Source organism: Entelurus aequoreus, linkage group LG09 (assembly GCF_033978785.1).
Source record: "Entelurus aequoreus isolate RoL-2023_Sb linkage group LG09, RoL_Eaeq_v1.1, whole genome shotgun sequence".
Lineage (NCBI taxonomy): Eukaryota > Metazoa > Chordata > Actinopteri > Syngnathiformes > Syngnathidae > Entelurus > Entelurus aequoreus.
Window position 1 is genome coordinate 64,398,109 of NC_084739.1, and position 14,139 is coordinate 64,412,247.

General features: G+C 40.3%; 1 protein-coding gene across 2 annotated transcripts in view; it reads right to left on the reverse strand.

The window, feature by feature from the left end:
• Window positions 1-14,139, reverse strand: part of LOC133657624 (disintegrin and metalloproteinase domain-containing protein 12-like) — a 164,126-nt gene that overhangs the window by 29,293 nt on the left and 120,694 nt on the right. For both annotated transcript variants that reach the window (XM_062059182.1, XM_062059181.1), the window contains exon 12: window positions 5,002-5,179. In XM_062059182.1, coding sequence (XP_061915166.1) covers window positions 5,002-5,179 — 178 coding nt within the window. The remainder of the gene's footprint in view (window positions 1-5,001; window positions 5,180-14,139) is intronic.

Genomic DNA, 14,139 nt, shown 5'->3' on the forward strand with positions numbered 1-14,139 from the left:
CTATAGCTCTTGTCTCAAATTAGGTGTACTGTCACCACCTGTCACATGACTTATTTGGAGTTTTTTGCTGTTTTCCTGTGTGTAGTGCTTTAGTTCTTGTCTTGCGCTCCTATTTTGGTGGCTTTTTCTCTTTTGTTGGTATTTTCCTGTAGCAGTTTCACGTCTTCCTTTGAGCGATACTTCCCGCATCTGCTTTGTTTTAGCAATCAAGAATATTTCAGTTGTTTTTATCCTTCTTTGTGGGGACATTGTAGATTGTCATGTTCGGATGTAAATTGTGGACGCCGTCTTTGCTCCACAGTAAGTCTTTGCTGTCGTCCAGCATTCTGTTTTTGTTTATTTTGAAGCCAGTTGAGTTTTAGTTTCGTTCTGCATAGCCTTCCCTAAGCTTCAATGCCTTTTCTTAGGGCTACTCACCTTTTGTTTATTTTTGGTTTAAGCATTAGACACCTAAAATTCCCCCAAAAAGTGCAGTTCCCTTTTAAAAAGCATATTTATTACCTATGTTTATCTAATTTCGTTCATTTTATTGTCCTTGAGTGCTTAAAAAACCGCTTAATAAGTAAAATAAATCACAGTGTTAATATAATATTAGTGTCCTTTAAATCTGAGTTTTAGAAACCCTCCATCCAGGGTGAATATTTGTGTCTATCCCACACTCCATCATGTCATTGGTGCAATGGCAAACATTATATTTCTGGGTTTAAACAAACTTGTTTACCTTTTTAGGGACTGCAATGTCCCTTTGGGACAGAGGACCCTATTGTAATTGTAAGGTTTTATTATTCTTTATTATACCGCCGCCTCTTTGAGCTGTAATTTGACCCCCTTAACATGCTTCAAAACTCACCATATTTGACACACACATCAGGAGTGGCGAAAATTGCGATCTAATCAAAAAAACGATCCCCAAAACTCAAAATTGCGCTCTAGCGCCCCCCTAGGGAGAAAACACAGACAAAACTGCCTGTAACTCCCACTAGGAATGTCAGAGAGACATGAAACAAAAACCTCTATGTAGGTCTCACTTAGACCTAGATTTCATACAGTGACATCCTTCAGCAAAAGTCAACAGGAAGTTTGCAATTCCCCCTTCAAAACAAAAGTTTTGTAAAAACAGTCACTTTTGCCTCTTTGAGCTATAATTTGACCCCTTTAACATGCTTTAAAACTCACCAAACTGGACATACACATCAGGACTGGCGGAAATTGCTATCTAATAAAAAAAAAACCCAACCCCAAAACTCAAAATTGCGCTCTAGCGCCCACTAGGAAGAAAACACAGACAAAACTGCCTGTAACTCCCACTAGGAATGTCGGAGAGACATGAAACAAAAACCTCTATGTAGGACTCACTTAGACCTAGATTTCATACACTGACATCATTCAGCAAAAGTCAACAGGAAGTTTGCAATTCCCCCTTCAAAACAAAAGTTTTGTAAAAACAGTCACTTTTGCCTCTTTGAGCTATAATTTGACCCCTTTAACATGCTTCAAAACTCACCAAACTGGACACACACATCAGGACTGGCGGAAATTGCTATCTAATAAAAAAAAAACAACAACCCCAAAACTCAAAATTGCGCTCTAGCGCCCCCTAGGAAGAAAACACAGACAAAACTGCCTGTAACTTCCAGTAGGAATGTCGGAGAGACATGAAACAAAAACCTCTATGTAGGTCTCACTTAGACCTAGATTTCATACACTGACATCCTTCAGCAAAAATGAACAGGAAGTTTGCAATTCCCCCTTCAAAACAAAAGTTTTGTAAAAACAGTCACTTTTGCCTCTTTGAGCTATAATTTGACCCCTTTAACATGCTTCAAAACTCACCAAACTGGACACACACATCAGGACTGGCGGAAATTGCTATCTAATAAAAAAAAACCCAACCCCAAAACTCAAAATTGCGCTCTAGCGCCCACTAGGAAGAAAACACAGACACAACTGCCTGTAACTCCCACTAGGAATGTCGGAGAGACATGAAACAAAAACCTCTATGTAGGACTCACTTAGACCTAGATTTCATACACTGACATCCTTCAGCAAAAGTCAACAGGAAGTTTGCAATTCCCCCTTCAAAACAAAAGTTTTGTAAAAACAGTCACTTTTGCCTCTTTGAGCTATAATTTGACCCCTTTAACATGCTTCAAAACTCACCAAACTGGACACACACATCAGGACTGGCGGAAATTGCTATCTAATAAAAAAAAACAACAACCCCAAAACTCAAAATTGCGCTCTAGCGCCCCCTAGGAAGAAAACACAGACAAAACTGCCTGTAACTTCCAGTAGGAATGTCATAGAGACATGAAACAAAAACCTATATGTAGGTCTCACTTAGACCTACATTTCATATATTGACAACTAAAATCCAGCTAAAATCAACAGGAAGTTTGCAATTCCCCCTTCAAAACAAAAGTTTTGTAAAAACCGGTCACTTTTTTTCAAAAATTATCTCCTCTGAGCGCGTTTGTCGTGTCGGCTTCAAAGTAGCACAGGAGAGAGATTGAACCTTTCTGATTAAAAGTTGACGAAAGAGTTTTGATTACTGCTCCGGTTTGGATTTTATGTGCCTTCAAAGTCGGTCCCGTCCATCGCTGCTTGCAGCTTTAATTTAATATTGCTTTTTTTTTTTCCAGTCAAAATATTTTATTACAGTAAGACATCATCAATGCCAAAAATAAAGAGACGTTTTTTTATGTGAGGTGTGCAAAACGTCACTCAAAGGCCGTAGCATTAGGCACACCTGCACAAGCTTAACACATGAAAAATATGCATGTTTTGATTTTAATAATAAAAAATGTTATTATCGTCATGGGGATGTGTTTAATTAAAATACTTTGGCAAGAGTAGCATAAGTGTGGTTTGGACATGTTGCTCAATTCCTCCGTGAGGGAGCCTGAGGAGGTTTTTTTTAAATCGCAATGATGCAATCAATCATTGACCGCGCTGCAACGCGAGTCAGTCCGCAAGGTGGCCGCGCACCGCAGGCAGAAAGAAGAAAAAAAAAGCCCAAGGAAGTTTATTTCAGCCTTTTTTTTTTTTTGGTCACGCCACCGGAGAGCGGCTTGACGAATGGGTGTGTGGCGGGGAAATGACATCACCGCGATTAGCCTGTCAAGCCGCCGACCGAGCGCCAAAGGTGAGCCGAGAGAAGGTGTGACGGTCGGAAATAAAAATACCCGGAAAAGAAAGCCCGGGTGTGCTTTTTGGACATTTTTTGTTTGCGCTTTTAGTCACAAAAACTTTCAGTTGTCGTTTGGAGTTTGTGGCATGTTGTCACTGGCCACAACATTAGGTACATTAAAATACAGTAGCGTAATAGGCCAAGTATTCATTAAAAACCCCAAACCAGTGAAGTTGGCACTTTGTGTAATTCGTAAATAAAAACAGAATACAATGATTTGCTAATCCTTTTCAACTTATATTCAATTGAATAGACTGCAAAGACAAGATATTTAATCATCACACTTAGAATTTACTTTTTTTTGTGCAAATAATCATTAACTTACATTGCAAAAAAGTTGTCAAAGGGGCATTTTTACCACTGTGTTACATGGCCTTTCCTTTTAACAACACTCAGTAAAGGTTTGGGAACTGAGGAGACACATTTTTGTAGTGGAATTATTTCCCATTCTTGCTTGATGTACAGCTTAAGTTGTTCAACAGTCCGGGGGTCTCCGTTGTGCTATTTTAGGCTTCATAATGCGCCACACATTTTCAATGGGAGACAGGTCTGGACTACAGGCAGGCCAGTCTAGTACCTGCACTCTTTTACTATGAAACCACGCTGTTGTGGCACTGTCTTGCTGAAATAAGCAGGGGCGTCCATGGTAACGTTGCTTGGATGGCAACATATGTTGCTCCAAAACCTGTATGTACCTTTCAGCATTAATGGTGCCTTCACAGATGTGTAAGTTACCCATGTCTTGGGCACTAATACACCCCCATACCATCACACATGCTGGCTTTTACACTTTCCGCCTAGAACAATCCGGATGGTTCTTTACCTCTTTGGTCCGAAGGACACGACGTCCACAGTTTCTAAAAAAAACTATTTGAAATGTGGACTCGTCAGACCATAGAACACTTTTCCACTTTGCATCAGTCCATCTTAGATGAGCTCGGGCCCAGCGAAGTCGGCAGCGTTTCTGGGTGTTGTTGATAAATGGCTTTTGCTTTGCATAATAGAGTTTTAACTTGCACTTACAGATGTAGCAACAAACTGTTGTTACTGACAGTGGTTTTCTGAAGTGTTCCTGAGCCCATGTGGTGATATCCTTTACACACTGATGACGCTTTTTGATGCAGTACCACCTGAGGGGTCTGTAATATCATGGCTTACGTGCAGTGATTTCTCCACATTCTCTGACCTTTTGATGATATTACGGAGCGTAGATGGTGAAATCCCTAAATTCCTTGCAATAGCTGGTTGAGAAATGTTGTTCTTAAACTGTTGGACAATTTGCTCATGCGTTTGTTGACAAAGTGTTGACCCTCGCCACCATCGTTGTTTGTAAATGACTGAGCATTTCATGGAAGCTGCTTTTATACCCAATCATGACACCCACCTGTTCCCAATTAGCCTGTTCACCCGTGGGATGTTCCAAATAAGTGTTTGGCGAGCAGTCCTCAACTTTCTCAGTCTTTTTTGCCACTTGTGCCAGCTTTTTTGAAACATGTCGCAGGCATCCAATTCAAAATGAGCTAATATTTGCAAAAAATAACAACGTTTTCCAGTTGGAACGTTAAATATCTTGTCATTGCAGTCTATTCAATTGAATATAAGTTGAAAGGGATTTGCAAATCATTGTATTCTCTTTTTATTTACCATTTACACAACGTGACAACTTCACTGGTTTTGTATTTAACAAGTATATTTTCTGGCCACAGTAACAGGATACACACTTTGAACAGTAACACTGTGTTTGAATATTTGAATTAAGCGATTCTTTGGCGTACCACAGTTTAAGTAGGGAGGGATAAGGATCACGTTACCTCTGGTTCCCCGCAGTCGCACTCCTCCCCCTCCTCCACGTAGCCGTTGCCGCACTTCTGGCCTCCGTAGAGCACCTTGACCTCGGGCATGTTGTCCAGACACATGCCCACCCCTTTCTCCAGACTGGCTGCAAGGTCCTTCTTACTGCACGTGCTGAACACTGTGGGGAACGGATGCCTGGAAGAGAGAGAGGAGGGTAGGGTGGACCCGAATCATCAGAGAACTCCATTCAGAACTGGACTACTTCTTCTACCGCACGGCCTTCAGTTCAATACCCGACATTTTGTCCGACGTGCACGCCCACGGACTCATTTTCTGTGCAGATGTATCGCATTAGTGGTGGTCTAAATGCACTTTGTATGTAAGAAAGAAGCTTGAAGTACAAGGAACGCTCGAGCACCACTTGAAAGCCTTTCAGCACATAATAGTTATTTTTATACCACGTCTTAAGGAATATAAAAGAGTGTGTGTGTGTGGATGAAAGACCAGAATGCAGAGAAGAATCTTTGTGATGGCAGTCACACATAAGAGATACGTGTAGACTGCAAAGTAATGGCAGTCATACATAGGAGATACGTGTAGACTGCAATATAATGGCAGTCACACATAAGAGATACGTGTAGACTGCAATACAATGGCAGTCACACATAAGAGATACGTGTGGACTGCAATGTGATGGCAGTCGCACATAAGAGATACGTGTAGACTGCAATGTGATGGCAGTCACACATAAGAGATACGTGTAGACTGCAATATGATGGCAGTCACACATAAGAGATACGTGTAGACTGCAATATGATGGCAGTCACACATAAGAGATACGTGTGGACTGCAATGTGATGGCAGTCACACATAAGAGATACGTGTGGACTGCAATGTGATGGCAGTCACACATAAGGGATACGTGTGGACTGCAATGTGATGGCAGTCACACATAAGAGATACGTGTAGACTGCAATATGATGGCAGTCACACATAAGAGATACGTGTAGACTGCAATATGATGGCAGTCACACATAAGAGATACGTGTGGACTGCAATGTGATGGCAGTCACACATAAGAGATACGTGTAGACTGCAATATGATGGCAGTCACACATAAGAGATACGTGTGGACTGCAATGTGATGGCAGTCACACATAAGAGATACGTGTGGACTGCAATATGATGGCAGTCACACATAAGAGATACGTGTAGACTGCAATATGATGGTAGTCACACATAAGAGATACATGTAGACTGTAATGTGATGGCAGTTGCACATAAGCGATACGTGTAGACTGCAATGTGATGGCAGCTACACATAAGAGATATGTGTAGACTGCAATATGATGGCAGTCACACATAAGAGATACGTGTAGACTGCAATATAATGGCAGTCACACATAAGAGATACGTGTAGATTGCAATATGATGGCAGTCACACATAAGAGATACGTGTAGACTGCAATATGATGGCAGTCACACATAAGAGATACGTGTAGACGGCAATATGATGGCAGTCACACATAAGAGATACGTGTAGACTGCAATGTGATGGCAGTAGCACATAAGCGATACGTGTAGACTGCAATATGATGGCAGTCACACATAAGATATATGTGTAGACTGCAATATGATGGCAGTCGCACATAAGATATATGTGTAGACTGCAATGTGATGGCAGTCGCACATAAGAGATACGTGTAGACTGCAATGTGATGGCAGTCACACATAAGAGATACGTGTGGACTGCAATGTGATGGCAGTCACACATAAGAGATACGTGTAGACTGCAATATAATGGCAGTCACACATAAGAGATACGTGTAGACTGCAATGTGATGGCAGTCACACATAAGAGATACGTGTAGACTGCAATGTGATGGCAGTCACACATAAGAGATACGTGTAGACTGCAATATGATGGCAGTCACACATAAGAGATACGTGTAGACTGCAATGTGATGGCAGTTGCACATAAGCGATACGTGTAGACTGCAATGTGATGGCAGCTACACATAAGAGATACGTGTAGACTGCAATATGATGGCAGTCACACATAAGAGATACGTGTAGACTGCAATATAATGGCAGTCACACATAAGAGATACGTGTAGACTGCAATATGATGGCAGTCACACATAAGAGATACGTGTAGACTGCAATATGATGGCAGTCACACATAAGAGATATGTGTAGACGGCAATATGATGGCAGTCACACATAAGAGATACGTGTAGACTGCAATGTGATGGCAGTAGCACATAAGCGATACGTGTAGACTGCAATGTGATGGCAGCTACACATAAGAGATATGTGTAGACTGCAATATGATGGCAGTCACACATAAGAGATACATGTAGACTGCAATATGATGGCAGTCACACATAAGAGATACGTGTAGACTGCAATATGATGGCAGTCACACATAAGATATATGTGTAGACTGCAATATGATGGCAGTCGCACATAAGATATATGTGTAGACTGCAATATGATGGCAGTCGCACATGATATGACCCCTTTAATGCGCCTTATAATCCGGTGTGCCTTTTATATGAAAATAGACCTGAAAAGACCCGCTCATCGGCAGTGCGCCATATAATGCGGTGCGCCCTATGGTTCGGAAAATACGGTATTCATGAATTTGTTCGTAAGCACATGCCTAAAATAACGTTAGCTACATTTAGAAGTCGATGGAAAAGTTAGAGCCATTAAATATGTGCACGCTTTATTACCCGACTAATCGTTACGATAATCATTGACTAATCGATAATGGTTAGTTGCAGCCTAAGTGACTAATCGACTATCAAATAATGGTTAGTTGCAGCCTTAGTGACTAATCGACTATCAAATAATGGTTAGTTGCAGCCTTAGTGACTAATCGACTATCAAAATAATGGTTAGTTGCAGCCTAAGTGACTAACCAGACTATCAAAATAATGGTTAGTTGCAGCCTAAGTGACTAACCAGACTACAAAATAATGGTTAGTTGCAGTCTAAGCGACTAACCAGACTATCAAAATAATGGTTAGTTGCAGCCTAAGTGACTAATCGACTACCAAAATAATGGTTAGTTGCAGTCTAAGTGACTAACCAGACTATCAAAATAATGGTTAGTTGCAGCCTAAGTGACCAATCGACTATCAAAATAATGGTTAGTTGCAGCCTAAGTGACTAATCGACTATCAAAATAATGGTTAGTTGCAGCCTAAGTGACTAATCAACTACCAAAATAATGGTTTGTTGCAGCCTAAGTGACTAACCAGACTACCAAAATAATGGTTAGTTGCAGCCTAAGTGACTAACCACACTACCAAAATAATGGTTAGTTGCAGCCTAAGTGACTAATCAACTACCAAAATAATGGTTAGTTGCAGCCTAAGTGACTAATCGACTACCAAAATAATGGTTAGTTGCAGCCTAAGTGACTAATCAACTACCAAAATAATGGTTAGTTGCAGCCTAAGTGACGAATCAACTACCAAAATAATGGTTTGTTGCAGCCTAAGTGACTAACCAGACTACCAAAATAATGGTTAGTTGCAGCCTAAGTGACTAACCACACTACCAAAATAATGGTTAGTTGCAACCTAAGTGACTAATCAACTACCAAAATAATGGTTAGTTGCAGCCTAAGTGACTAATCAACTACCAAAATAATGGTTAGTTGCAGCTTAAGTGACTAATCAACTACCAAAATAATGGTTAGTTGCAGCCTAAGTGACTAACCAGACTACCAAAATAATGGTTAGTTGCAGCCTAAGTGACTAACCAGACTACCAAAATAATGGTTAGTTGCAGCCTAAGTGACTAATCGACTACCAAAATAATGGTTAGTTGCAGCCTAAGTGACTAATCGACTATCAAAATAATGGTTAGTTGCAGCCTAAGTGACTAATCAACTACCAAAATAATGGTTTGTTGCAGCCTAAGTGACTAACCAGACTACCAAAATAATGGTTAGTTGCAGCCTAAGTGACTAACCACACTACCAAAATAATGGTTAGTTGCAGCCTAAGTGACTAACCACACTACCAAAATAATGGTTTGTTGCAGCCTAAGTGACTAACCAGACTACCAAAATAATGGTTAGTTGCAGCCTAAGTGACTAACCACACTACCAAAATAATGGTTAGTTGCAGCCTAAGTGACTAATCAACTACCAAAATAATGGTTAGTTGCAGCCTAAGTGACTAATCGACTACCAAAATAATGGTTAGTTGCAGCCTAAGTGACTAATCGACTATCAAAATAATGGTTAGTTGCAGCCTAAGTGGCTAATCGACTACCAAAATAATGGTTAGTTGCAGCCTAAGTGACTAATCGACTACCAAAATAATGGTTTGTTGCAGCCTAAGTGACTAACCAGACTACCAAAATAATGGTTAGTTGAAGCCTAAGTGACTAACCACACTACCAAAATAATGGTTAGTTGCAGCCTAAGTGACTAATCAACTACCAAAATAATGGTTAGTTGCAGCCTAAGTGACTAATCAACTACCAAAATAATGGTTAGTTGCATCTTAAGTGACTAATCAACTACCAAAATAATGGTTAGTTGCAGCCTAAGTGACTAACCAGACTACCAAAATAATGGTTAGTTGCAGCCTAAGTGACTAACCAGACTACCAAAATAATGGTTAGTTGCAGCCTAAGTGACTAATCGACTATCAAAATAATGGTTAGTTGCAGCCTAAGTGACTAATCGACTACCAAAATAATGGTTTGTTGCAGCCTAAGTGACTAACCAGACTACCAAAATAATGGTTAGTTGCAGCCTAAGTGACTAACCACACTACCAAAATAATGGTTAGTTGCAACCTAAGTGACTAATCAACTACCAAAATAATGGTTAGTTGCAGCCTAAGTGACTAATCAACTACCAAAATAATGGTTAGTTGCAGCTTAAGTGACTAATCAACTACCAAAATAATGGTTAGTTGCAGCCTAAGTGACTAACCAGACTACCAAAATAATGGTTAGTTGCAGCCTAAGTGACTAACCAGACTACCAAAATAATGGTTAGTTGCAGCCTAAGTGACTAATCGACTACCAAAATAATGGTTAGTTGCAGCCTAAGTGACTAATCGACTATCAAAATAATGGTTAGTTGCAGCCTAAGTGACTAATCAACTACCAAAATAATGGTTTGTTGCAGCCTAAGTGACTAACCAGACTACCAAAATAATGGTTAGTTGCAGCCTAAGTGACTAACCACACTACCAAAATAATGGTTAGTTGCAGCCTAAGTGACTAACCACACTACCAAAATAATGGTTAGTTGCAGCCTAAGTGACTAATCAACTACCAAAGTAATGGTTAGTTGCAGCCTAAGTGACTAATCAACTACCAAAATAATGGTTTGTTGCAGCCTAAGTGACTAACCAGACTACCAAAATAATGGTTAGTTGCAGCCTAAGTGACTAACCACACTACCAAAATAATGGTTAGTTGCAGCCTAAGTGACTAATCAACTACCAAAGTAATGGTTAGTTGCAGCCCAAGTGACTAATCAACTACCAAAATAATGGTTAGTTGCAGCCTAAGTGACTAACCAGACTACCAAAAATAATGGTTAGTTGCAGCCTAAGTGACTAACCACACTACCAAAATAATGGTTAGTTGCAGCCTAAGTGACTAACCAGACTACCAAAAATAATGGTTAGTTGCAGCCTAAGTGACTAACCACACTACCAAAATAATGGTTAGTTGCAGCCTAAGTGACTAATCAACTACCAAAATAATGGTTAGTTGCAGCCTAAGTGACTAACCAGACTACCAAAATAATGGTTAGTTGCAACCTAAGTGACTAACTAGACCAGTGATCTTCAACCTTTTTTGAGCCGCGGCACACTTTTTACATTTTCAAAATCCTGCGGCACACCACCAACCAAAATGACACAAAATGACACTGTAACACACTATATAATACATATAGTTAATAATATAGTTTCTAAATGTATTTATACTCACCTAGTGTGAAACCTGGGCCTGTTTCGATGAACACAAAATGGATATCCTGGCAGAAATGGTAGAAAGACACACACGAAGCTCTTCCTCAACAGCTCTCAGTCTCTCTCTGTATTTAGTTTTTATCGCAGTCAAGCTTGAGAAGCTCAGCTCACATAGATATGTGCTTGAAAACGGGAGCAATGTCAAAATGGCTTCGTTGGCCAGAATGGGGAACTCCTTGGCAACAGATAACCAAAAACTGTCCAAAGGAAGATCAGCAAAGTTTAGCTTTAAACCCCGATCTTGTTTCAGTTCAATGAGTTCCTCTTGCTCCTTTAAAGGCCTACTGAAAGCCACTACTACCAACCACGCAGTCTGATAGTTTATATATCAATGATGACATTTTAACATTGCAACACATGCCAATACGGCCGGGTTAACTTATAAAGTGCAATTTTAAAATTCCCGCCACACTTCCGGTTGAAAAACTCCTTTGGATATGATTTATGCGCGTGACGTCACAAAAGCAACGGAAGTGGTTGGACCCCATCGGACCCGATAGAAAAGCCTCTTGTTTTCTTCGACAAAATTCCACATTATTCTGGACATCTGTGTTGGTGAATCTTTTGCAATTTGTTTAATGAACAATGGAGACTGCAAAGAAGAACGTTGTAGGTGGGATCGATCGGTGTCTTGGCGGCTAAGTACAATACTGTAATATCTGTGATATTTGCATTAGTGTACTGCAGGGGTCACCAACGCGGTGCCCGCGGGCACCAGGTCGCCCGTAAGGACCAGATGAGTCGCCCGCTGGCCTGTTCTAAAAATAGCTCAAATAGCAGCACTTACCAGTGAGCTGCCTCTATTTTTTAAATTGTATTTATTGACCAGCAAGCTGGTCTCGCTTTGCCCGACATTTTTAATTCTAAGAGAGACAAAACTCAAATAGAATTTGAAAATCCAGAAAAATATTTTAAAGACTCGGTCTTCACTTGTTTAAATAAATTCATTAATTTTTTTACTTTGCTTCTTATAACTTTCAGAAAGACAATTTTAGAGAAAAAATACAACCTTAAAAATGATTTTAGGATTTTTAAACATATATACCTTTTTACCTTTTAAATTCCTTCCTCTTCTTTCCTGACAATTTAAATCAATGTTCAAGTACATTTATTTTTTTATTAATATTTTATTAATAAAATAAATTTTATTAATATTTCTTCAAACTTATTATGATAAAAATTTAAAAAAATGATTCTCGAAAATCTGTAGAATCAAATTTAAATCTTATTTCAAAGTCTTTTGAATTTCTTTTAAAATTTTTGTTCTGGAAAATCTAGAAGAAATAATGATTTGTCTTTGTTAGAAATATAGCTTGGTCCAATTTGTTATATATTCTAACAAAGTGTAGATTGGATTTTAACCTATTTAAAACATGTCATCAAAATTCTAAAATGAATCTTAATCAGGAAAAATTACTAATGATGTTCCATAAATTCTTTTTTTATTTTTTTCAAAAAGATTCGAATTAGTTAGTTGTTCTCTTCTTTTTTTCGGTTGAATTTTGAATTTTAAAGAGTCGAAATTGAAGATAAACTATGTTTCAAAATTGAATTGTCATTTTTTTCATGTTTTCTCCTCTTTTAAACCGTTCAATTAAGTGTAAATATCATTAATTATTAATAATAACATAGAGTTAAAGGTAAATTGAGCAAATTGGCTATATCTGGCAATTTATTTAAGTGTGTATCAAACTGGTAGCCCTTCGCATTAATCAGAACCCAAGAAGTAGCTCTTGGTTTCAAAAAGGTTGGTGACCCCTGGTGTACTGTGTCTTACTACGTCACGCGCATACGTCATCCTCAGAGGCGTTTCGAACCGGAAGTTTAGCGGCAAATTTAAAATGTCACTTTATAAGTTAACCCGGCCGTATTGGCATGTGTTATAATGTTAAGATTTCATCATTGATATATAAACTATCAGACTGCGTGGTCGGTAGTAGTGGCTTTCAGTAGGCCTTTAATGGCTTCTCCATCCACAAAACGCACGTTGGCCAAGAGCTGACAATGTCCACTAATATCCGTCGACTCATCAATTTGCAAGGCAAATTTCTTACAGATGCGCATCTTTTCCAAATCAATAGTTTCGATGTCCGCAGACATGTCATCAATACGTCTGGCAATGGGTGAGGGCAGACATCCGGGCAACTGAGCTACATACGGGTTCTTCGAGCCATAGCAACCAGACTGGCGTTGAAAACAAACCGTTGCCATTACTCTTTAACCTGTCGACCTACGCTGGTTAAACCCGTCATTCTGCCTCCAAAATGCCGAAAAACTGTGTTGTTTTTGGTTGTGCTAACCACAACTGGAAACAGGGAAAACAAAGGTTGTATTTTGTTCTTCCAAAGCGTGATAAAAGCCCACAGAGACGAGACAAATGGCTCGCAGCTTTACACCGGGAAAACGAACGCTTCTACTTGGACGTCAAGCAGAACGCCAAAGGCCGCTTCTTGTAGATAGCCAAAGTAGGGGCCGGTGGCAACAAGAGCCGCCTCGCGCTGTCTATGTCGGTGGCGGTCGAGTTCCGCGACTACTTGGGGGACTTCATCGAACACTACGCCCAGTTGGGCCCTGAAAAGCGAGTTCCTAGTGCGGGAGAATCGGAAGTACTACATGGACCTGAAAGAGAACCAGCGGGGACGGTTCTTGAGGATCCGGCAGACCGTGAACAGGGGGCCCGGCTTGGGGTCAGACCATCGCGCTCCCGGCGCAGGGACTTATCGAGTTCCGCGACGCTTTGGCCAAACTTATTGACGATTACGGCGTGGACGAGGAGCCCGCGGAGCTGCCGGAGGGCTCCCCGATGACTGTGGACAACAAGCGCTTCTTCTTCGACGTGGGCTCCAACAAGTACGGCGTGTTCACACAAAGTTGTTGAGAACTTCCGCGTCTCTTTCTTAGTAGCGCGCAGGCTAAGCTACTAGCAAGCTAAGCTAAGCCTGAGAAGCTTTAAAGTTCACTGAGACGAGTCTGACGCAAATAATACATTTTCGTTTTTTCACACGATATGCGAATAAGTAAAAATGCGTAAATGAAGGATTAGCCAAAGTAGGGGCCGGTGGCAACAAGAGCCGCCTCACGCTGTCTATGTCGGTGGCGGTCGAGTTCCGCGACTACTTGGGGGACTTCATCGAACAC